A 24,455-nucleotide genomic window follows, 5' to 3' on the forward strand; every position below is an offset into this window, starting at 1 on the left:
GCTAATCTTTATTACAATTCTAAAACAATGACATCAGGTCTTAATCAAATAAACCGACTTTGAGCGAACAGAACTTTCGTATGGCCTCCATAGTTAGTAAAGGGAAGTACTGTGGAGATGAATTATATCTGTCGAAAAAATTTTTTTTCTTAGGATGTAGACTCTTAGAGATGTAAGAAAGACGACTTCTGAAAAGTTTTGTTTCTAAAAATGTTTCACCCTGTTTACTCTGTTTCAATGTTCCATATTGTAAGTGCTTAAGAATTTCAATTCAAAACTTTGAGCTGCCAAAATTTTATTTTCAAAAGACGGCTCAAAACAATAAATATATATTTTCTATTACAAATACAAATTTCACTATCTACAGCCACCGAAAATGATTAATTTGGATATCTACAAGCGCACCTGCACAAAAGTAGCGCAAATATGGAAAGAAGTGGATGTCACACAATCCGATGTAGAGGCCGAACCCGATGTGGAGCCAGTCGCTGAAGAAGAGCAGCAAGAGGAGGAGGAACTGGTGGATGAACTGGACTGCTGCAGAGTGATGGGCGAATTGGAGTGCATGAAACGGCGCATACAGAAATTACAATTGCGACTCAAAGCAGACGAAACATGCCTGGATGAGCCATGCATAGATCCACAACTCATATTGGCCTGTTCAAGTAATCCGGAAGTGTGTGAATTGCAAAAGAATCATTATAAATTACAATGTCAAATCAACGAACTCATACGCTGCTGTAATGTGGCCAAAGATCAGATCGAAGAATTGCGCGCGCGTTTGTGCCAGAAGTCACGTGAAATACTCGATTTGCAAAAGGCTGTCTGTCTGCTGGAGACCTGGCGTAACACGTTGCAGCATGAATTCGGTGTGTGCTATGAACGTTTTCAGTATTTGAAGCATGTGAAAGCCGAATGGGAGGATGTGGAGAAGAAACTCGAGGAGCAGAATCATACACTTAAGATGTTGGAGAAAACGCTCGTGCCGAAAATCTGTTTCGTGAGTGAAAAACGGCAATTTGTTGAAGAAATCGCGCAGTTACGCGAGCTGATGCAGGAGATGTTTCAAGCACACAATGCCAGATTCGATGTACTGGAGCGGCGCTTGGACGGTATTGAACTCACCATGATGGCACCATCAGCGCTTTCGATCAATTTGGCGCAGGGTGTTAAGGACAAGAGAAATCGCACAAGCGATGCAATTAAATCAGAGCAGTAAATTGTGGATAAACTGATTTTTTCCGTAACAAAATTATCTGTGTTAAAAATATATATGGACTTTTCATAAAATTTTTTTCTCTGTTAAAATCTTAATTTTTTCTTTTCTTTTTTTTATTCTGCTCAACAAAATCACATTCACAGCACTAATTAGGTTTCACTGGGATTAGGAGTTCTTAAAAAGTGCTCTTCAAATAAAAAATGCTTAAGTGCCTGCCAATTTGGCTTAAATTAATTTGGCAACTCTAAATGCCACTTTGTGTTGCGCATTTATTCGATATTTAGTTCACTGGCGCTTGTACAGTAATTTCCATTCAGCCATAACAACTTTCACCATAAAATAAAACTTTTTTTTCGCTTCCTTGGTACTTAATTGCCCGCATCTCACTTTCGGGTTTTAATCTCTTTTTTTTGTGTCTTATTTTGTACCACCCTTCCCACACCACTTCTCCTTTTGTATGCTCCTGTGCGTTTTAGCCATTTTCCCTACTCAGTCTATCGCTTTCTTCATTCCTCTTTGCCTTCATCTCTGTCTCAGTTGCTTTCACTTTTTTATTTCCTTTGCCACCCTATCCCAGTTAACTATATGGAGTTCGCATTTAATTGCCTTAAAAATGTGTCTCTCAATTAAGTTTATTAGAGCTTGAAATTGTTCATCGTACTTCGGTGGGTCATTTGATCAATGCCGCAATAATAATAAGAATTTGGGAAAATATATTTGAGAGTATACACTTATAAGTGAAAGCTTTTATTGGCGTACTTATGCAATTAAAACTTTTTGAAATAGTGGTTCTTCTTTCCGAGTTGAACTTAGGGAAGCATCTAATTATTACTCGGTGGTTGCTTCTTCGAAAACGAAACGGATATTTGAAAACTGCTGGCAATAAATCTATGCATATATATCTATAGGACAAAAAATATTCTTAAAAGTTTGATTCCTTTTGAGTATAATTATTTTTGTTCAGTATTCTTTAACATTTAACCGTTGAAAGACTTACGCTTGAATAACGTTTATAAATCGTTCAATTTTATTATGAAAATTCACGTTCTGTAAAGGATTTTTTCGCGTGCTTCACTCAACTAATGGCAACATGATCACCCATCTTGAGACCCAGCATTCCTTATTGGATAATATTGGAGAGCCGATTCGGCGCCGTTCGCAGCAACTCGGACTGACGTATGGAACAACTTGGTGCATTTTACGTCGAGATTTTAAATTGAAAGCATACAAAGAATAGCTTGTGCAAGAACTGAAGCCGCTCGACTTTCTCAAGCGACCTCGCTTCTTTCTGTGGGCTCTTGAAAAGTTCCAAGATGATTTCACGTTTTCGAGTTAAAGTTTGTTCAGCGAAAAAGCTCATTTCTACCTGAATTGGTATGTAAACAAACAAAATTGCCGCATTTGAGGCGAAGATCAACCTGAAGAGTTTCAAGAGCTGCCTTTTCATTCAGAAAAAACTTCCCATACATCGCAGCAACCACTCGATTTATTAAGAGAATACTTTGGTGAACAGAGAACGTTTTGGGCCTATCGATTGTCCCCCAATATCGTGTGATATCACACTATTAGACTTTTTCCTGTGGGGATATACAAAGCCTAAAGTCTATGCGGTGATCTAGTCACCGATGCCTAGAGCAAACTTAAATTATGGAGGGAACACTTCTCCAGCCTGCTGAATGGCAGTGAACGTACACAATTCCGATTTCTTTGGCGCCGCGATTTGAAGGTACCGTTGGAAAGAGGAAGTCCTCCTGATTAAAAAATTATAGGATTATAGGTACCGCAAACGCTTCGTTTACGAGATATTCGACCTTAAAGTTCAAAAATTCGCAAAATTGGAACATTTAAAGCAGCTATTTCGCCACGTTAAACACACTTTATTCACATTTTTCTCTTCAAATTAATTAAATTACACTATAATCTCTTAAATAAAACCACATTTTACACTTTTAGTATTTTTTTATATAAAAAATCTTTATTTTAAAAATTACATTTTACACTCTTTTGAACCTCATTTGTTTACCAAAAATTACGAAGAAATGGAGCGCTGCCATGTGATGACAAGGCAATTCGCTGAAATTCCTCTTTTTCCCTCTATTCATGCATATGGATATTTTCTTTTTAAATTTATTAAGCAAATAAGTAATATTATATACATGTATTAGTAACAATATTATATACATTTGTATAATAAAATAATATTATATAATAGTATTACGTAATAAAGTGTAAGGTGTACAGTACAGTACAGTACGAAAACTCAAATTTTGTTTCAATATGAGTGCATGATAATCGAAAAATATAACCACTTTATATCCGAAACTCATATTTTAAATATAACAATATATACATCGTCACTTAAAATACAAACCAGTGTATCATAAAAAATAAATGGAAATCGCTGACAGATATAATAACCAAAATGCAAATAACGAGTTTGAATAAGGAGTGGTTATATTTTCGTTTTATGCACTCATATTGAAACAAAATTTGTAAAAGTGGTTATATTTTTTGGTTATTATATCAAAAAAAAGTTAATATGTTTTTATTTTTAACGCAGAAAGAAGTACTACGCCCAACGGTATTCGCTCGGCCAGGGTTATTTTTTGAGTGCATAAAGGAGTACTACGCGATAGTACTTCAGTCACCCCGGGTATTCGCTCGGCCAGGGTTATGTTTTTAGAGCGCGGCCGAAGGCGGCCAACGCAGAAAGGAGTACTACGTGAAAGTACTTCAGTCACCCCGGGTATTCGCTCGACCAGGGTTATTTTTTTAAAGCGCGGCCGAAGGCCGCCAATGCATAAAGGAGTACTTCGCGAAAGTACTTCAGTCACATAAATTACGTATTACACATATACTTATGTAGAAAGTATTTTTTTATGGTTAATAAAGAAAAAAGAATCACGCGATAAAACAAACAAAGAAAAATTGTTAAAAATCCTACATATTTACTGTTTAAGATGTGGCAAGGCTCGTTTTGTAAACAATCTAACCTTTTCAACGATGAGTGTGCTAAGTGATTTTTAAATTACAAAATTTAGCTTAAAAATTGAAAAATAAATGTGAAATGTGAGCTTATTTCAAAGCTTAGAGTGTGTATTTAAATATACAAAGTAAAAAAATGTGAAAAAATTTTGTGAAACACCGTTGAACTTTTAATCGTGAATATTTAAAAAATATTAGTAATTTTTACATTATTTTGGATATTCCTCCTCTGGAGGAGCTCCCCTATCCGTAGATACCCCATTTATACGGAAATTCGTTTTTTTTACCCCTCCGCCAAAGTAATCGGAAACGTGCCGAACGTACAACACCAGGAGAAGGCGACACCGATTCCCCAATCGATGACGATGGAGCAGACGTTCCATTGCCCGACCATGAAGAAGTTCGAATAGCAATTACCCGCCTGAAGAACAACAAAGCGCCGGGGGACGATGGATTGCCGGCCGAGCTATTCAAACACGGCGGCAAAGAGCTGATAAGGAGCATGCATCAGCTTCTTTGTACAATATGGTCGGACAAAAGCATGCCCAACGATCGGAATTTAAGTGTGCCATCCCCAATCCATAAAAAGGGAGACCCCAAAATCTGCGCCAACTACCGTGGGATAAGCCTCCTCAACATCGCGTATAAGTGAAAGAATAAATATCACCGCCAAAAAACTGATTGGACCTTATCAGTGTGGCTGATCTTTCGACCAGATATTCACCATACGCCACCTTGAAAAGACCCGTGAGGAGAATCGACACCACCTCTTCGTCGATTTCGAAGCTGCTTTCGACAGCACGAAAAGGAGCTGCCTTTATGATGCGATGTCTGAATTTGGTATCCCCGCAAAACTAATACGGCTGTGTAAACTGACGTTGAGCAACATGAAAAGCTCCGTCAGGATCGGGTAGGACCTCTCCGAGCCGTTCGATACCAAACGAGGTTTCAGACAAGCGACTCCCTATCGTGCGACTTCTTCAACCTGCTTCTGGAGAAAATATTTCGAGCTGCAGAGCTTACTCGAGCAGGTACAACACCCGCGCCGTTAGTTCTGCTTTAATATCCGAAATATCTCCTGTCGTCAAGCAAACAGTCGTCGCACTCGCGACTTGGCTCTTACGTCACTGTTGACAGTCATAACTTTGAAGTCGTAGATAATTTCGTCTATCTTGGAACCAGCGTAAACACCACCAACAATGTCATCCTAGAAATCCAACGCAGGATAACTCTTGTCAACAGGTGCTACTAACGACTGCGTAGGCAATTGAGAAGCAAAGTCCTCTCTCGACGAACAAAAACCAAACTCTATAAGTCACTCATAATTCCCGTCCTGCTATATGGTGCAGAGGCCTGGACGATGACAACAACTGATGATTCGACGTTCCGAGTTTTCGAGAGAAAAGTTCTGCGAAAGATTTATGGTCCTTTGCGCGTTGGCCACGGCGAATACCGCATTCGATGGAACGATGAGCTGTAGGACCTGGCTTTGCTTGGAATATCCAATTGGCGCCACGTAGCGAAAAGAAGAAACGACTGGCGCGCTGTTGTTAACTCGGCTATAATCGCGTAAGCGGGTCTACGCCAATAAAGAAGAAGAAGAAATGGTGACATTACGTCACTCTGCTCTTATCACATCAACAATGAACACAATGTAGAAGCACTTGCTTTGGAGAATATTTGAAGAATAATGATAACAATAACATAACAATGAAAGCTGTATACTGTGAAGAACTCTCGTTAGTCTCTCTGCGACTGAAGTACAGTTTCTATTGTTTATTGAGTGCTTTGGAGGTAAAAATGTAAAAAAAAAATTTAGTTGTTTTTTTAACTAGCCTTTATAGTTAGTATTTTATTAGAGAACCAGAAAAGTTGATAATAATATACTTATTTGCCATATACATACATATAATAGTTATAATAATATTATTATTAACGTAAAGAGTTCTCAAGTCGATCTTATAGCATCTCTTCACTGGCACTCTCGCAGTTTAGTTACGGTTTAAAATGTCTTAAATACAAGTACAAGTAAAACAGAGATTCCGCCAATTTTGACAAAAAATACATTGTTTTGTGGCGTCATAAAAGATGAAAATGTTTAATTAATACAATAATTAATATATAACGGTTAGTTCAATACTTACACCACACATTTCACTCAAGAAAAAGGCAAAACATTTCACTTTATCCACTGCGTTAGTCATTCTATGTATATTTTAATAGTTTTTGACAGCAATAGTTTGACAGTCCACCGATACAGTTCAACGGTACAGCTTTCTACCCAAAATATTTGTGCAAAATTATTATTTAAAGCATTTTTCAAAAAATTGAAACTCAGTAGCTATATATTATAGTCGTCCGATATCGGTCGTTCCGACAAATTATCAGCTTCTTGAAGAGAAAATGACGTTTACAAAATTTCAAAACGATATCTTAAAAACTGAGGGACTAGTTCGTATATACAGACAGACACAGACAGACGGACAGACAGACGGACATGGCTAAATCGACTCAGCTCGACATACTGATCATTTATATATATACTTTATAGGGTCTCCGACGATTCCTTCTGGGTGTTACAAACTTCGTGACAAACTTAATATACCCTGTTCAGGGTATAATTATACTGATCATTTGAAGTTGAAAGCCATTGATGTACTGAACTTCAATTGTCCATTTTATCGAAGATATTGGTTTGCGAAATTACAGACAGTTATTTACATTATATACATAGATTTAACATGTATGCAAATATATAACATTTATGTACCTATGTATATACAGATGTATCGTACATATTTTTATATTAAGTCCTACCAACAGGTGTATGTATAGTTCAATATTAATGATATATCGAGACATAACCGCCGAAAAATGTATCCACAAACTCGAAATTTTACAGGGAAGGTTTTTTTAAATTAAATCAGTTTGAATAAAGCCATTATTTTAAAATTTATAATGTAAATATTTGTTTGTGTAATTTATTTAATTTTAATAATTTTATATAGATATTTGCATCATAACGGTTGTTTTTGTGGGATACATTTTTTTTGCTTTCCTTCTGGCAACCTATTATTAAAAAGTGTGGGTTACACAAAAATTATTTTATGGAAGTGACTTCCTGTTTTTTTATTTAATTTTTTTACTTAGTCCTTAAAATTAAATTACATTTGATTTAAAAAAAATAAATGCATACATTTCTTAGTATATTCGATAAAACAAAAATAAAGTAATGTAAATCATATATTTAAAGTTTTCTGTTAACAAAGTAATGTTATTCATATTAAAATCTTGTAAACTTGAATAACGATAGATAAAAATATATAAAGAACGCTAAATACTATCTTCCTGGTCGGTTTCAGGAAGCAAATCTCTAACAGATCCATCCCATTTTAAATTTAAATACACGTGTTGGAATTTTACGGGTATAGTTTTTCTATCGCAAAGCGTTTTCAAATCCTTATATTTAGCAGAAGAAATGTTTAATGTATGATCATATAATTGAGTAGGTCCCTCACAAACTATTTGGGAGTTTCGTCTGGATCGTGGAATTGAATCTAGATCATAATTTATGGTTTCAGATTCATCAAAGTAGCCATATTTAAGAGTAATATTTGAAATCTTTTTTTCCAATGTAACAGAGCATATTTTTGTAAATTATGTAAAATTTTCACTGAATGTGGAAGTAACGCCTGTGAAAATGTCTTCCAGTCTTTAAAATCACTGTTAGTTAATTCAATACAATTATATTTTCTTGGGTTAGTTCTTGCATTTGATATTATGGTGTACCACTCACTTGGAGCCCAAATAGTCCTATTCCGAATAATTTTTATTTATTCTTTATCTATTTTTTATTACGGATATTAAAATCGTTTGTGAAATGTTCAACGTTTTCAATAAAAATTTTTGACAAACTTTAAAACTGCTATTATTGATATTGATAAAATAATTAAAGCTGCTCTTTTTTCTGTCACTTTCTCCATATCGCCTTTTAATATCGACACAAGTCAAGACAAGTTTAACACAAGAAGACATCTGTCTAATTTTGTTGCCGATTCCCCAAAAATGTTCATTTATTCTTATTCTTTCATCTTCAGAAATTTTATCATGACACGAATTTGGACATTTTTTTTTTAAGCACGGGTTGGGCAAAACACTCGTATTTTTTTTCTTAACTTTTTGTAGCCTTTTAGGTATTCTCTTTTGCTTTCTGTAGCCCCTTTTCCCAACACACGTTTCCTCCTCGACTTCTTTTAAACTTTGCAAACCATTTAAATCAACGAAAGATTCATCTGAATCGCTATACGGTACCAGGGAGAGCTGTAAAAATATCAAATAATTGAAAACAAAAACATATTTTGCAAAAAAAACAAATTCATACCTTCGACATATTGTTCTAAAGCTTTATCTTTAATTAAAGTCTCAAAATATTGTGTTTTTTCCCTTGTGGTTCATTTATTTTAAAAGAGAATTTAATTGTATCCCACACAAGCGTTCAAAGGAAATGTAAACAAGTCACCATATGCATTTACATTAAAATTGTTTTTGTTATAAAATCATAACAGTTTGATCTACAGCCATGAAATTTTGACAGATGATGCAAATGATGTTGAACTATCGATTTCGATAACAAACCAAATATCGATTATGATGTGGGATACATTATTTTGGCGCTAATGGCTCGATATGTTGACTGGAGAAAATTTCGATAAGACTAATCTCTAAGCACATTTCCCTCTGGATTAGGTTTTATATACATATATTGATATACTGGATGATCCAAGTAGAGGTGCTTTTTTCAATAGCTTTTTTTCACAGATTACGCGTGAGTCGTGTCAAGCTGTCATATTATTTTTGTTCAGTATTGAGTATCGGTGAGCAGAAAATTTCATGTTTTGGGCTGGTTTGGCCCTAAGATCATTTGATATCATACCGATAGACAATTTTCCATACACTTGTTATAAGCCTTGGCTGGGATGGCCTTCATGTCTTCAGCGAATTTTGTTTTTTTTTTTCGGTTCCATCTCATGTTTGGAGAATCATTCGCTAGATTGTTGAGCAGTTCTGACTCATATTCGTAGACCCAATTCTCGTCACCAGGTATCTGTTTTGCGACCACTACTGGACGTTGTCTCCTCTTGATTCATGATTTTGATACGAGTATGGCATTGACCCGCTTCTTACCGAAAACATTAACCAAACTTTATTGAGTAGATCTATGAGATCCTCTGTTATCTTTTTGATGCCTTCGATCATTTTTAAACACTGTTTCTTTAACATTTTAGACGTTATCGTTATTATAACAGGTGAATGGACGACTCGCACAAGATATTTTCGATGACGTTACGACCTTCACTGAATGCTTTTGAGATTCAAGGACTTTTGTTCGTGATTCAGCAGATTCCTTAGTAGATTCAACGATTCCGTTGACGTGACTCCATTGGAAACCAAAAAATTTGAGCAAACTAAAAATGGCCACAGTTTAAATGAACCAATTCTTGTCATATTTGAGCTATTACTTATTCATGCTTGAGTCATACCTTAATATAACCAAAGCATAGTGATAACTCCTTGAGTGTGGCCTAGCGGTTTCATGTAGAGAATTAATATCGTATTTGAGATCTCAACCACATTTTTTTATCTTCATATAATTTGAACTTATTGCCCATAATTTGAGTTTGCCATCTGCAGATCTCAGATATTTAAAACTTAGTCAACGAATAAAATTTGTATGCTTAAACTCAACTTATACGTAGCACTCCTAACCAAAAAGTAAAGAAAAAGTTTAGCAAATACGAAAGCAGGCAATCGGAAGACGATGATAATGGCTACGCAAACAAACAAACAAATAAGGGTCAAATTATAAATTCATTAGCGACGAGTGGACGAGTATCAGTCTCCACATGGGACTCAGAGTCAAGCGCGTATGAATCAAGGAATGCTCCAGCTGAACAACATATTATATAGGACAAGCTAATGGAAGGCGACTTGCAACTTGGTAGAGCTGAAATGTAAAAGGTATGAGCAGAGAGTTAATTTCTTTTGGTACCTTTTCGTATTTTTTTACGAAAAATTTTTAAACCAGTTGACGTGTTCGAAATGTGGGCTGAGGTTTTCGCTCAGCGCTTAAGTGTTATATAATTACGACCCAGTTGCTGTGCGAACACAATTTGCGCCATCGAGGAGAACCTTAAGCAAATTAACGCATTTTTTGTGAACTTCGGCGTTTTAAACCTCTCTACGAAGTGTGCAGAAAACCATTTCCATGTTTGGTTGATTAACAAAGTAATCAGTTGCAGGTGAATTATGCAATAAATGGAGATAAGAAATAAGGAGACATAAATTTTTTTGTTCTGAGAACATTCCTTGCATAAAATATAAATATAAATAAAGAGAGAGAATTTACATATATAGCTTGTTATATTGGATTTAATTGTATATCTATATTTGTTATATCTGAAGCAATGATATATTATTTTCTCATCTTTCCTGCAATTTGTGGATTTCCTCCCAAAAGAACTGCGCCGGTTTGATGGCCTAGAAAGAATCAAGTAAATTTTTGATACCCTATTCTGATGTGAACCGTATTCCGGAGAGGGCTTCTGCATCGACCGGAACAAATGATAGTTAGAAGGGGCAAGGTATGCGCTATAGCATGGGTGAGGCAAAACTTCCGTGACGCTGTTTTGCGGTGTTACGAGTATGATGGAGAACTATTGTCTCGTGTCTATTCGCGAATTTCGGTTGTTCTCAGGCAACCGCTCGTTTCAATTTGATCAGCTGTTGTCGGTAGCATTATCCATTAATTATTTCACCGGGTTTTATAAGCTTAAAATACAGCACGCCGTTCTGATCCCATCAGTTGCAGATATTTTTGAATATTCGATTTTGCCGTTGATTTCCCTGGTTGGCTAGGCTTCACGTAATATTTTTTCATTTAAGATGGCCAATTTGTGTCCATTTTTCATGAGCAGCCACAATGTGAAAAATCCTTTTACGTGCTAATCATCCTAATGTCACCACGTTACGGAAACATACCCACAAAAATATTAATTTGGTTCCTGATAGTTAATGAATTGGGTTACTTCATTCTTCTGATCATTTAAAGACCCAATTTGTTTAAAGACATTGCGTTTCGAGCCAACGACATATTTTCGCATTTGCGATTCTTCTGAGACGGAGAGATCAGTAAAACTTCAGACGGCTCAACAACAGATTTCGTAACTAATTTTTTATTTATTCCAATTACTGCTATTTATTTACTTGCGGGATAGTTAACTCTCTCTCTCTCTCTCTCTTTCTCTCTGTAATCGCAGTCATGGCTAACAAACATACATATGTACATGGAACTTTTGGACGTCCACTTCTTTCAGCTTCTTAGGAATTAGAAAATGCCTGCACAATTTCAGACCGATATCTCAAAAACTGAGGAATACTGATCAGTTATATACACTTTATAGGGCAAACTTCATGCCAAACCCAATATAACTTGTTAGGGGTAACCTCCGGATAAAATGAAGCAAGTTCCGGCATTTCAATTTCGAATTAACCCCACTAGCTTTAGAGATGAGTTGATGCTTAGCTTACTGTTGCAGACGAACAGCTCTTTATCAATGGTTACCTTTAATTAGCTATGACTACTTTAATTTAATGTCTTACATTTTCAAAACGAAGCTAAGCTCGCGATTGGCCGAACGACCAAAGGCATTAAAAAATAATGAGAAAAGGTAAATAATGAACATGCAGCGCGAAGTTTTATAATTAATTGATTATGCTACCTGAATTGCTAATGTTCATTGGAAATCGCATACCGAGTTAAGCACATACGAACCGCCGGATGTGAGTACCACAGTGGCTGTGCAGGTCGATAGCCGCCAGAATCAAAGCAAACTTCGAAATGAGAACGCATTAAAAGGGTTCATGTGCGGTTATCATTATGTATCTGTGTGTGTGCAGTAGAAAGGAATCAATTTTATCGAATCGAGTGAAAAATTTAAATAAAAATTCTTTAGTCATTAAGCAAAACAAGCCAGCGCTGTGAATCAAAGCAGGTTAAGAGGAAAGGCGATAAACCAAAGCAAGCCTTGGACATAACTTTCATTGCCTTGAAGTTTCTCACATTCAGTCTGGGAGCCCTTTTAGACGCGGGCTTGAACATGTGTTTATCTTTTTATGTTTATAGTATGTATATAATATATAACATATACCGGTATGTACATATGTGTAAGGATGTTAGCGCTTATAAACAACGCGATAAATCTTTGCCGCTCAACGCCGAACAACGCTTAATTTCGGTTTAAACGGCTTTAACCTGCCATAAATCTGTAAGCGCACCACGTGCAGATGGATTTCTTTGCCCACATTCCGCCACATATTGCCGGCACTGCCACTCGGAGCGGTTCAGCCTGCTGTACCGGGCAACACTTTAAATGGACCGATTTTAATTCGCTCAGCAACACAAAACATTGGCACATTCGTCACGTTTTTCTCTTCAATGGCAATCGCTGCTGGAAGACCAAGCAGTCTCCTTTTGGAGCAGAGAGCTCTGTGGCGGAGCCGAGTAGAGCGGGCTCAGCTAACAATCCGAGCTAACAACGTCTGGCACTTGTAGTCGCCGGCAATCGTTAATGTTATCACACAATAATTTTTACAAAAATAGAATCAACCAACATTCTTAGTCTTAATTTCATAATATGACTTTGTTGTTACTGTGTTTGTGCTACGTAAGATCGCCTAGTAAGTGCTTAGATGTTAGGTAGCTCCGCCTATATGATTATACATTTATTTATTTATTTTTTTCGCTCCGGTTACTCAGCTCCTTTCTTGTGGATCATTCGCTGGTAATCCTTTAGTCCGCGGCTTATCCGGCGTTAAGGTGTTACATGCGCTTGCTTGTTCGCTTTATTTATTATTATTTTTTTATTGTTTGTTGTTGTTGCTTGCATGTAGCTCACGTTTGTTGTTCATCAGCAACAGCGTTTACGCCGTTCAGGCCATTTTTATTGCCATCTTTATATCAAATTCATTTCACGCGCATGTTTTCACGCATCTAATGACCGTCCATCCAACAAACGAAAGAAGGTGCGAGGAATTTAAGAAATCTAAGATGAAAATATTCGCTTATTGTGGCATGTGATATTAAATTCCATATGCGGGAATGAACCTTTAGGTTGCATCTTACATACTAGCGTATTTTCTGGAAAATGATGAAACGAAATCGCAGAAAAGATACAACTTTCAACATAACCTCTCATCACTCGTATAGTATTCATTGGAAAATCGAAGAAAAAATAGCAACCGAAGAGCTTGAAATGCATATACATATAGTAGGTGGAAAGATAAGACAACTTATAAAAGTCCAGCCCAGATTTTCGTGAATTAAATAAAGGTTCGTAGAAATCAAGAAGCACTGGAGAATAACAGCCCATTTTTCTTCTTCACTCATAACAAAAGTAGACGTTTCATCGACAAAGTTGAAGGGTTAGATTCTACCTCCAGCGGAGCACTTGACTTTAACGGCAACGGCTTTAAATCGGAACGGATACCACTCTTTTGCTTACTTCATACTGGCTACACTGGACACGTTAGATCACCCGAAAGTTTGCTAAGTATTCCATATGGATGGGGAATATTGGAACTTCGAAGTGCATTATGCTTATTAGATTTTACAATCCCAATCCAAATTCCATCGCAGTAGTAAGGTCACCAGTGGAGAAGTGGGCATGGCTTCCCCTTTTATTAAGTTTAATGTAGATTGAAAAGGTTGCATGACAGGGAGACAGGTTCTCTTGTTTGAAACCTCGTTTGATATCGGACGGCTCGGAGAGGTTCTTCCCTATAATGATGTAGCTTTTGATTTTGCTCATCATCAGTTTACACAGCCGTATTACTGTGCAGAGATGCCAAATTCAGACATAGCGGCATAAGCAGCTTTGAAATCGACGAAGAGGTGATGTGTGTCGATTCACTTTTCACGAGTCTTTTCCAAGATTTAATCTTTCAAACGATACGCTCGATAGAACCTTATATGCGATGTTGAGGAGGCTTATCCCACAGTAGTTGGCGAAGGTTGTGGAGCCTCCCTTTTTGTGGATTGTCCAGTGCATACTTAAATTCTAATCGTTGGGCATGCTTCAAAGAAGCTGATGCAAGCTCCGTACCAGTTGTTCGCCGCCGTGTTTGAATAGCTCGCAATCCATCGGCTCCCGCCGCTTTGTTATTCTTCAAGCGGGCAATTTCTATTCGAACTTCTGCATGGACAATGGAACGTCTGCTCCATGGTTATCGATTGGGGAATTGGGTTCACCATCTCCTGGAGTTATGTTTTCACTGCCATTCAAGAGGCTGGAGAAGTGTTTTCTCCATAATTTTAGTATGCTCTGAGCATCGGTTACCAGATCACCTCTGGGGGTTCTACAAGAGTATGCTTCAGTCTTGAAACCTTCTGTTAGTCGTCGCTCGGTATATATCCTATCACGTGTTGTGGTCGATACGTTGCGAGGTAGTCAGTCTGTTTTCTTTCCCCTGTCACACGGCACTCCTCATCCTATTAAATTAATTCTATATGGCTTCTTTAAGGAATTTTTGAGAAGCATTTAGTATAATAACAGGATCGTTGGACTAGACGCTTAAATATTCATTGGAGGTGGACTGTAAGTCATTTTACTGAAAATGTAGACCAATACTACAATAAACCGATTAAATTATTGCCCTTCAGTCCGCTATATTGCCACACAAGTAGTCAGAACTTAGACTTCGTTCAGTACGCACTTCCTTATTCGACATACTTTCTATTGTTTTCGAAATTGCAAGCGGTTTTTTGTGTTGCGTGAAGTGAATTCTGAAAAAAAATTTTATGGATTCTGGACAACAGGGTATGTATTTAATATTAATGATATAATTTAGGTTATGTATTATTTTGTTTTTTTTTTTTTCGAGAAAACAATGAATCAATAAAAAAACTAAAATTTGTTTTTAATTTTTTAGAAATTAGTGTTTTTGTTATAGTGTCGGGCGAGGTCGAGCTATGAATTATTTTTCTTAGTAAGCTAGAGGGTTTCTACTTAAGATATTGGCTTAATAATTTTCCCGTCTTTCCCCCCCTTTAAAAAAAGCGTGTTGAATTACGTTGGTCACTGGCATAAAATGAGTACTTCTTAATTTATTTTTTTTTAATTAATTACTGAAATCCTGCTAAATTATTGTATACGGGTTGTATATAGATGGTATAAGGGGGCTCTATCGGAGCCGGTGTGAAAATTGGAGAATGGGCGTGGCACCGCCCACTTTCTGGTAAAATCCCATGTCTCTGAACCCGACTGACCGATTTTGACAAAATTTGGAACGTAACATTCTTTTCATATTTCTATGTCGCTCTGTGAAGATGAGCGAAATCGGACTACATCCACGCCTACTTCCTATGGACCTGATACCAATAGTTGACTTTTGACCGAAATATTGTTCAATGAATGATATATGAAATTGAAATTCACTCAGAATCCTTTTCTGGCAATAGTATTTAATTGTATCAAAAATGGGTTGAATTGGGTCAATACTTTCCTGAGCCCCCATATACCCAATATAAAGATTTTAGAACTTCCAGGCCACTTTATGCTGGATATATCCGCCAATATTTGAGTCATCTCAATGAAAATTGCAGAACATGTTTTATTCATAACAGTGTATCTTTGCGCCTAAAATAGATGCAATTCGCGAAAACTTCACTCCCCCCTCCCCAACACTATTACCAAGATTTTGGGACATCCACTTGACCTTCCTAAATATGATTGGTGTTTGTATGTAAGGTACCTAAATGAAACCGAGGGAACAGTTTTTGAGTATGTGGCAGTAGTATGTGGGATGAGCAAAAATAGATAAAATCGGTCGACACTACCCCCTACTCAAATATATTCAATACAAAATGTTCGGTTGCACCTGAACTTAGTCCTTCCTTACTTGTTTTATTTTAATATATTGCATTATTATATTCAATCATGCATTTTTATTCAATTTCATTCATAAAATCATTTTAAATAATTTTGTCCGGTTTTTGAGACCAAATGCTCCTATGTGCAGCGGTTAGGAAATATTTTTTTAATAAGTCAAGCAGTCATATCCTCAGTTCCACTGATATAAATTACTCCTGACTGCATCTATTTCCAGCGGAAAAGAGCTGTAATTGTCAATATAATAAAGTGCTGTGTTTTTTAGACTTATATGTAGTTTTGAAAAATTCAATGTTAATGCCAAGAATTTAGCATTATTATAAACACAAAGGTTTACCATTATGTTTTAAAAATGATTCGGGAAAAGTTACCGTGGCTGGCACGACTAAATCCAGCCAAGGGATCCAATGTTCGACCATTTTAATGCGCCGAATATTCTCTTCTATGGCGTCAATGGTCGAGAGTTTATCTGCCAAGGCAAGTGACTTTACATTACCCCAAAAAAATAGCGGTGTTAAATCGCACGATCTTGGAGCTCACTAAATATATCTACGACGCGAGATATTACGCTCATCATTTCTTCAATAATTGATTGTTTCGATGTCCGTATAACATAAAGTGTCGTTTTGTTGGAATCAAAGTTCGTTCACATCAAAATCCCCCAAAGGCACGAAAAAGTCAGCAAACATGGCAACAAAGAGAGAATGAACTCATAAACATTGCCTTTTCCATATTTTATCATTCATTAATATAGGAAAATGAGAAGAAATACAAAGCACTTTCTTATGCATATTTACGACCAATGGACGGCATGTGACCAGCCGCACAAATTACAGATTCAAACAGCTTGCATGCAATATATTGCTGTCGAAAAGGAAACACCACCCAGTAAGACAGACACGACTGGTAATTGTCTATAGAAAATCTTTCTAATTACATATCCAGTTTTGAGACTTCTAATAAATAAAACCAAATTAAATAGGAAATAAAATATATAATTAGTTGTATACATCTAATACAGGGTCACGCAGTAAAGATATATATTGTGACAAAAAAGAACCCGGACATGGGTGCTAGAGAAAATATAACAAAATTTTAGTTCTACCACAATTGAATTCAAATCCCTGACTTATCGAGATATAGTTTTAACCGTTAAATTGTAACTGGTTGGTATTTTTTATGCGATATGATTTTGGAACCGCTTTATTTAACAAGGAGCATCTTTAGAATAAGCTAATTTCTTTTCAGCTTTAAGTATCAGAATTGTAAGGTTCTTTCACTATATTACCGGTTCATTTCTTGGCACAGATGTCTTCAATAAAGAGCATCCCAAGCCAAGAAGCTATTTTGTATATAATTGTATGTATGTAAGAGAACGGAACGGAATTTGTGATTACAAAAGTAATAATATAATTGGCTTTGATCCGTTCTCTATCTAAGAGAATATTAAGTTGAAAGCGGTTAAAACCGATTCTTGATTCAAGAATTTGAAATCAATCTCGTTAAATTTTTTGATTTCTTTGGATCAACAGAACCGTATTCTAGGACTTAGAAAGCCTTATGAGTGGATAAATTTGTGGTTGTTCTGGAAAATATCATCGTATTATTTTAAGGTTAAGTTAATTTTAGTTGACAATTCGTAATTATACACCCTTTATTTCACCACTACTCCCTTCCTTTTGTCATTGCCATGGTCAAGGTGGATACTCGTAAAGTGCACGCGACAAAGATGAAAAGCTGACGCGGCATGACTGCAAATGACAGCAAACACAAAATGGACAGCTTAAAAGCATGCGCTACAACAGCAACAGGTTGCAAGAATTTCTGCATTTCGACGCTACGCTGGCGAGAGCGCCACTCCGCTGCTGTGACATTCTTCAAACTAACAGTTTAGGCGTCGATACCGACTAAAATCTGCATTTAGGCGCGAGCGCTGATAGCAATCTTCTTTTCAACTTTTTGCAAATCTGTTTACATAGTGTTGTTGTTACTGCTTGTTTGAGACGGGTTTTTGCCTTTGCACGCCATTTATCAAACGACAGTTGAGCACATTCTGCTGGACAGTGATGAGCATCAGTACGGGACGCTGGAAGAGGCGAGTAGATTGCACGCTGAACTTGTTGATGTATGAACATATCAGCGTTAAGTGATTTTAATTGAAATTACAACGTAACGGTACTTTATTGAGTGTATTATGATTTACTCAGCAGGCGCACACAAGCCGAGGTTGATGCATTTTATGCGTGATGGCTTGCAGACAGCGGTGGACGGCAAAACGTGGTCGATTATCGGACAAAGCTGCCTGCGGCAAGAGGCGACAAATTGCGTTCTTGTGACGGACGTGTTCCTACGCAGACATTAGCGGTACTCACGCGTGTAGATGGAGCAGTAAATGTATGAGACGGCTTTGCATATTTATAATGTGTTGCTAATTTTATGACTTACTTTGTAGGCGCATTTTTGCCACCAGGAAGCGTTACACATGGCTTGAGCGCATAATGAAATGAATAAAAATAAAAGTCGCGCCATTTGCCTACAGCCAAGGTGATTAACCGGTAGCCGCTGTCTAAAAGTTGCCCACGAAAATACTTGAGCTCATATACGTAGAGTGTGCTCGAAAAACACACGCCTCCCTGACTACCATATATCATCAGCGCTGATGTTTAGTTTGATGTGATGGTCTCTAACTCATATTCACTTGCTTAGTGCCGGTTGTTTTTGCAGCAAGCTTTATCGAATATATAATGTACGAGGATAGCTTCTAAAACAGAGATGTTGTTCATCTTAGTAATCTTTCGAATAGCAATGTGATATGTAATTTTGGTATATAGTAAAGGTTAATAATGTTATCGTGTGAACTAGCAGAACTTGGAACTAGGATCATCAAAAAAATGTCAAGAAAAAACGTCAACTTCACAAATAAAAGTGTTTTCATGCGCTGATTTTGAACGTTCAGCTTTATGACAGCTGTATGACATTGTGCTTAGTGTATATGGCAGCTGTATGATACAGTAGTCCGCTCTGGAAAATTAATCAGATAGTTTAGCGTTGCCTTGGACAATAATCCAAATTTGTTTAAGGTATATTTTGCCAAACAAAAAAGTTTGTCATACATGAACTTAATTTTAATCGTTTAATTTCTGATCAGTTGTTCATAATTTTTATCACTAATCGATTCAACATGGTTCAAGACAGATATATTCGAGTAGAGATAGTAAATGCTTGGATGTCTCAGCTATATGCCATTTTTTTGCATTTAAGCTCTATGCAACTCAGGGTATATAAGGTCGTCTGAATTATAATATCATAACAATAAGACTTCGTTTTCAGACGTGTCTTTAATTGATTTATATTCTATAGTGAGTCTTTTGGATAACAATAAGTAAGTATTTTTGAATCTAAATAACCAATTAAAAGGTTTTTGAGATGAATAAACTTGATTTGAGTAAAATATTTATCACATAATTTTATTTTAATTCGCCCAAGCGCGCTCGTATATACAGGGTGTGACATATTTTATGTATGTTTGTATAAAAATATTGATTTTGAAAAAGGCCATACTTTATATTTATGAAATTTTTTTAATTTACGCTTTGCTTCGAATATTTTTTGAAAACAAATTCGTTCAAATAGTCACAGCAAACTTCGTTGTCTTCGCTTTTCACTACTTTATTGGAATTTCGATCTGTTTAGGGGATATCTTCGGACCGAATGACAATGATCCAATGATTGTTGGCTTTTCAGACAAGTCCACACAAAGGAATCAGTAGTAATTTAGTTTGGAGATGATGTCGGTGGTGATTAGTCAATGTCATCTGTTTTTGACATAAAGCATCGAGGAAATGTTTTGTCATATGTCATGTAAGGAGGCAGGTAAGGCGGCCGACATTATTCTCTGCCATAATTGCATGAAAATGGTAAAATATTCACTTAATATCACAAAATGCTTCTCAAAGAGAATCAACTAAAACTGAAATTCTGAGAGCGGGAACGATATAATTTTCGTAAATTCTGAACAAATCCCTCTCTGAAAGTTTCAATAAGTTCAAAAATCTCAAAAAATGAGCTCTACCTATCTCGAACTCAAGAAAATTGTTTATTTACATACCGGCATAAAAGTCGACGCACCCTATAACTATATATGTATATATTTATAGATTTGTACACATATATTCGTATGTATATAGGTATCGAGTTTTGTAAATTATGAATATTTGCGCTCGTTGTGTGTGTGGGCCGCTCGTAATAACCGACAATGCATTACACTTCGGCCGACCAAACGCGAAAGGTTTGCAGCATAAATGCCAGCTCACCGTCTTTAATTAGCATGGAGCGCCTATGCAATATACACCTCACAATAAATCTATCTATGCGCACACATACAAACCCACTGTCGCACATGTGTATCTCTGCGCTGATAAGCGCACACTTTACTCCTTAAGCATTTTCCATGCCCGTCCAACATGGCAATTATGTAATGGCTCGTTGGCTTTGCTTTGGCATTTTGCTGGCATGAAATGCGTTCAAGTCTTTAATTGATTTTAAATGCAGTGTGTCGGCATTATTGCTAATCTGTTATCATTCGTGTGTAATCGCTGTGCAAATGCACTATTTTATTTCTGCCTTTTAATTTTATGATTTTATTGCTTTTGTCTTAGTTCCTTTTTTAGTGTCCAGGGAGCCATCGGACATTTATTGAAGATTTCAATTCGAGATTTGTTATTGCAACATACATATGTGGTAAATTGAGTGCTACCAGATAATTCGCAAGCACTTGCAGCTTAAAGTGGATCAACTGGATTAATGAGTGTAGTACAACACCAACCTGAGTCCAGCTTCAGAATGCTAGTTCGGTGAGTGTTAATATAACATAACTATAATGATGATGTCTCGAAGATAATTCATTTATTTAGTTTTTTATACTCTCGCAACAAAGTTGCTAAGGAGAGTATTATAGTTTTGTTCACATAACGGTTGTTTGGAAGTCCTAGAACTAAAAGAGTCAGATATAGGGTTATATATACCAAAGTGATCAGGGTGACGAGTAGAGTCCGGATGTCTGTCTGTCCGTCCGTCCGTCTGTCCGTCCGTCTGTCCGTCCGTCTGTCCGTCCGTGCAAGCTGTAACTTGAGTAAAAATTGAGATATCATGATGAAACTTGGTACACGTATTTCTTGGCTCCATAAGAAGGTTAAGTTCGAAGATGGGCAAAATCGGCCACTGCCACGCCCACAAAATGGCGGAAACCGAAAACCTATAAAGTGTCTTAACTAAGCCATAAATAAAGATAATAAAGTGAAATTTGGCACAACGGATCGCATTAGGGAGGAGCATATTTGGACGTAATTTTTTGGAAAAGTGGGCCCGCCCCCTACTAAGTTTTGTGTACATATCTCCGAAACTAGCTATGTCAACCAAACTCTACAGAATCGTTTCCTTTAGGTATTTCCATATTCAGTTCAAAAATGGAAGAAATCGGATAATAACCACGCCCACCTCCCATACAAAGGTTATGTTGAAAATCACTAAAAGTGCGTTAACCGACTAACAAAAAAGTCAGAAACACTAAATTTTACGGAAGAAATGGCAAAAGGAAGCTGCACCCAGGCTTTTTTTAAAAATTGAAAATGGGCGTGGCGTCGCCCATTTATGGACCAAAATTCATATCTCAGAACTACTAGACCGATTTCAATGAAATTCGGTATATAATATTTTCTTAACACCCTGATGACATGTACGAAATATGGGTGAAATCGTTCACCAACCACGCCTTCTTCCAATATAAATCTATTTTGAATTCCATCTGATGCCTTCTCTGTATAATAAATACATTACGATCCAATGATGATAGCGGAATAAAACTTTACACAAATACGGTATTTGAAAAATATGTAAATGACGGATAATGAAGTCTCGATTATCACTTTATCATGCGAGAGTATAAAATGTTCGGTGACACCCGAACTTAGCCCTTCCTTACTTGTTTATTTATATATTTTCTTATAATAGCGAAAGTATCATTGTTTGTACTTCACTCCGAGCATCCAGATAGCTCAGAAACTTCCTCTATAGAAATCAAACGAGTCGTCATCCAGTTTGATTCGTTTAGTGGCTCTTATTGGCTTTCCTCAGGGTCTCAATAAATATAGAGTAGAAATCACCCTGGTATAGGAGCACATCTTCTTACAAACAAAGGTCTTATACGAAGTATTTCGATCTCAATTGACAAACAAAAATTACTTTGAGACTGGACAACTGGAAACAAGATTTAATACATACTATTTCGGCTTTACTCCAACTTTTTTGGACCTTAGATATTTCGATGTCCAGTTCCTTTTCCAGGTTAAAGCGGGTCAACCTTTCTGTCGGTTGCCTTGTAGAATCGGGAATTTTGGGAATTTTGGCCCATAAAGGTGCTTCATTTGTGTGCGACCATAAGTCCGTGTTAGAGAGGGCGACGGACAAGAAAATGCGACAAATTTTGCGAAGGCGTCGATTTGTGAAAGCAGCTTTTGGTTATCAGACGAGAATTCATGTTTCACAGCCATATATCAGTGTTGACTTCTTGGTACGCCGCATAGTGATTGAGGAGCTCCAGAACGGACTGAAGACGCTGAAAGCTTGCGGGGACCTCTTTATACGGTTGGTGATGTCTTAATTTGATCCTCCGTTCACAGTTTTAATAGTGCCCAAAAACAAATGAATTTCACATTTTCCTGTTCTATACCATCAATTCGGAAGTTCTGCGAATGAGTGGTCTTGATACGCATTTCTTTGAGTTTTCTGATGTCAATTCTTAGATCTACTTTCGCCTACACCATGGTACTTTGTTTTTTACTGTGTCAGCAACGGTTTATTTCAATAAACATATGTAGTCTGTGTAATCTTTGAGCCGTCTTTTTAGTTCACACCTTATAAGCAAATACATACCACTTTTTATATTACAACAATAAGAAACGTTAATTTCGGCTGCTCTCCCCAAGTGCGTTTCTTGCCGTGCCGCTCGAACCCTTTGTTTTTCTTCTTTGTCCCCTCGTCTACAAAAACAGGTGGGGCAACAAAAAGAGCCCTTGCGTGAACGTACTCTCACTTTATAAAGACAAAAATCATTAACAAAGATATTTGTTTTAATACTAGCTGACCCCGCAGCCGTTGTCCTGCGTGAAATTATATGTTTTGATATGAAAAAAAGTTGAAATTATATTGTGTCGAATATGATTTATTTTCGATTTTTCTACATTTTTTTTTATTTAGCGCAACTTAATAAACATAATTTTTTGATTTCTGTTCTGGTGCGTAAATATATAGAGAAGATGGGTTTCCAACTCGTCAACACACCACATATATCTGGCCGTGTGAAAAACATAGCATTTCCCGATTTCCTTGTGTCCTGTTGATTGTCAACGCAAAGGCAATTTTTCCTGGAAATTGAATACGTTTGACCTGAAATGGCTGTCCCTTGTATTCGATAACTGCGGCATAATCAGTCGGGTTCCATTACACAGTTTCGGCGCATGAAGATTGTGAAACGTACTAATGACAGATCCAATTTACGGTTTCGTCTTCCTTGTCAAGACGATCGATCGATTTATATGAGCGCAAACCTCCCAGAATTTGACTTTGAATCTTCCAGTTTAAGTCATTAACATCGGTATTTTTGGCAGCTAAAATTGCGCGTGCACTCAAGCAATTGCAGTTACGATAATTTGACCAATGTTCGGATAAACATTCGTGATGAGTTCATCTTCCGTTGAAGTGAATTGACAAAAGGGAGGTGAAATTGATATCAAACCACTGGAAGTATCAACCGAAATTTGCCCATTTCCAATTCTAAGCGAATACAGTGTAAAATGTCGTCGGCAATGTCATTTTTTCGTATCCCATAATTAACGCGAATTTGAAGGCTGATATGTCGAAATTATCTTCGCGAAAAGTATGCGAACTTCAGTGGCATGCGAAGTAACTATCGCATTTCCTTCGTCTGTTTTCAGTGATTATCATATTTCAGCAAATGCAACTGCTGGCATGCTTCTCAAAAAGTTGCACACACTGTACCATTCACAATACGCAATGACTTAAATGAAGTTGAACCGCGAGACGCACAACAGTCGACAAACTTTCATGAATTGCAAAAGTAAATATCCTACAAAGCGCTTTATTGCAGTTCACACCCATTCGATACTGCTGATCTCATATCGTTCAAGGCCAATAACTGCGTTATGTTGCTTTCTTTTTTGGTGACGTATTTGCAAACGTATTTGATCGATTTCACCAATCTGCAATATTCAACATTGACATGAGTTTTG

General features: G+C 36.8%; 1 protein-coding gene across 1 annotated transcript; it reads left to right on the forward strand.

The window, feature by feature from the left end:
* The first annotated feature begins 294 nt into the window (after positions 1-294).
* Positions 295-1,273, forward strand: LOC126757104 (uncharacterized). The gene has a single exon (XM_050470722.1). It carries the CDS (start codon positions 377-379, stop codon positions 1,217-1,219), a length of 843 nt encoding a protein of 280 aa, XP_050326679.1. The 5' UTR covers positions 295-376; the 3' UTR covers positions 1,220-1,273.
* The last annotated feature ends 23,182 nt before the right edge of the window (positions 1,274-24,455 follow it).

The sequence above is a fragment of the Bactrocera neohumeralis genome, chromosome 4 (assembly GCF_024586455.1).
Source record: "Bactrocera neohumeralis isolate Rockhampton chromosome 4, APGP_CSIRO_Bneo_wtdbg2-racon-allhic-juicebox.fasta_v2, whole genome shotgun sequence".
NCBI lineage: Eukaryota > Metazoa > Arthropoda > Insecta > Diptera > Tephritidae > Bactrocera > Bactrocera neohumeralis.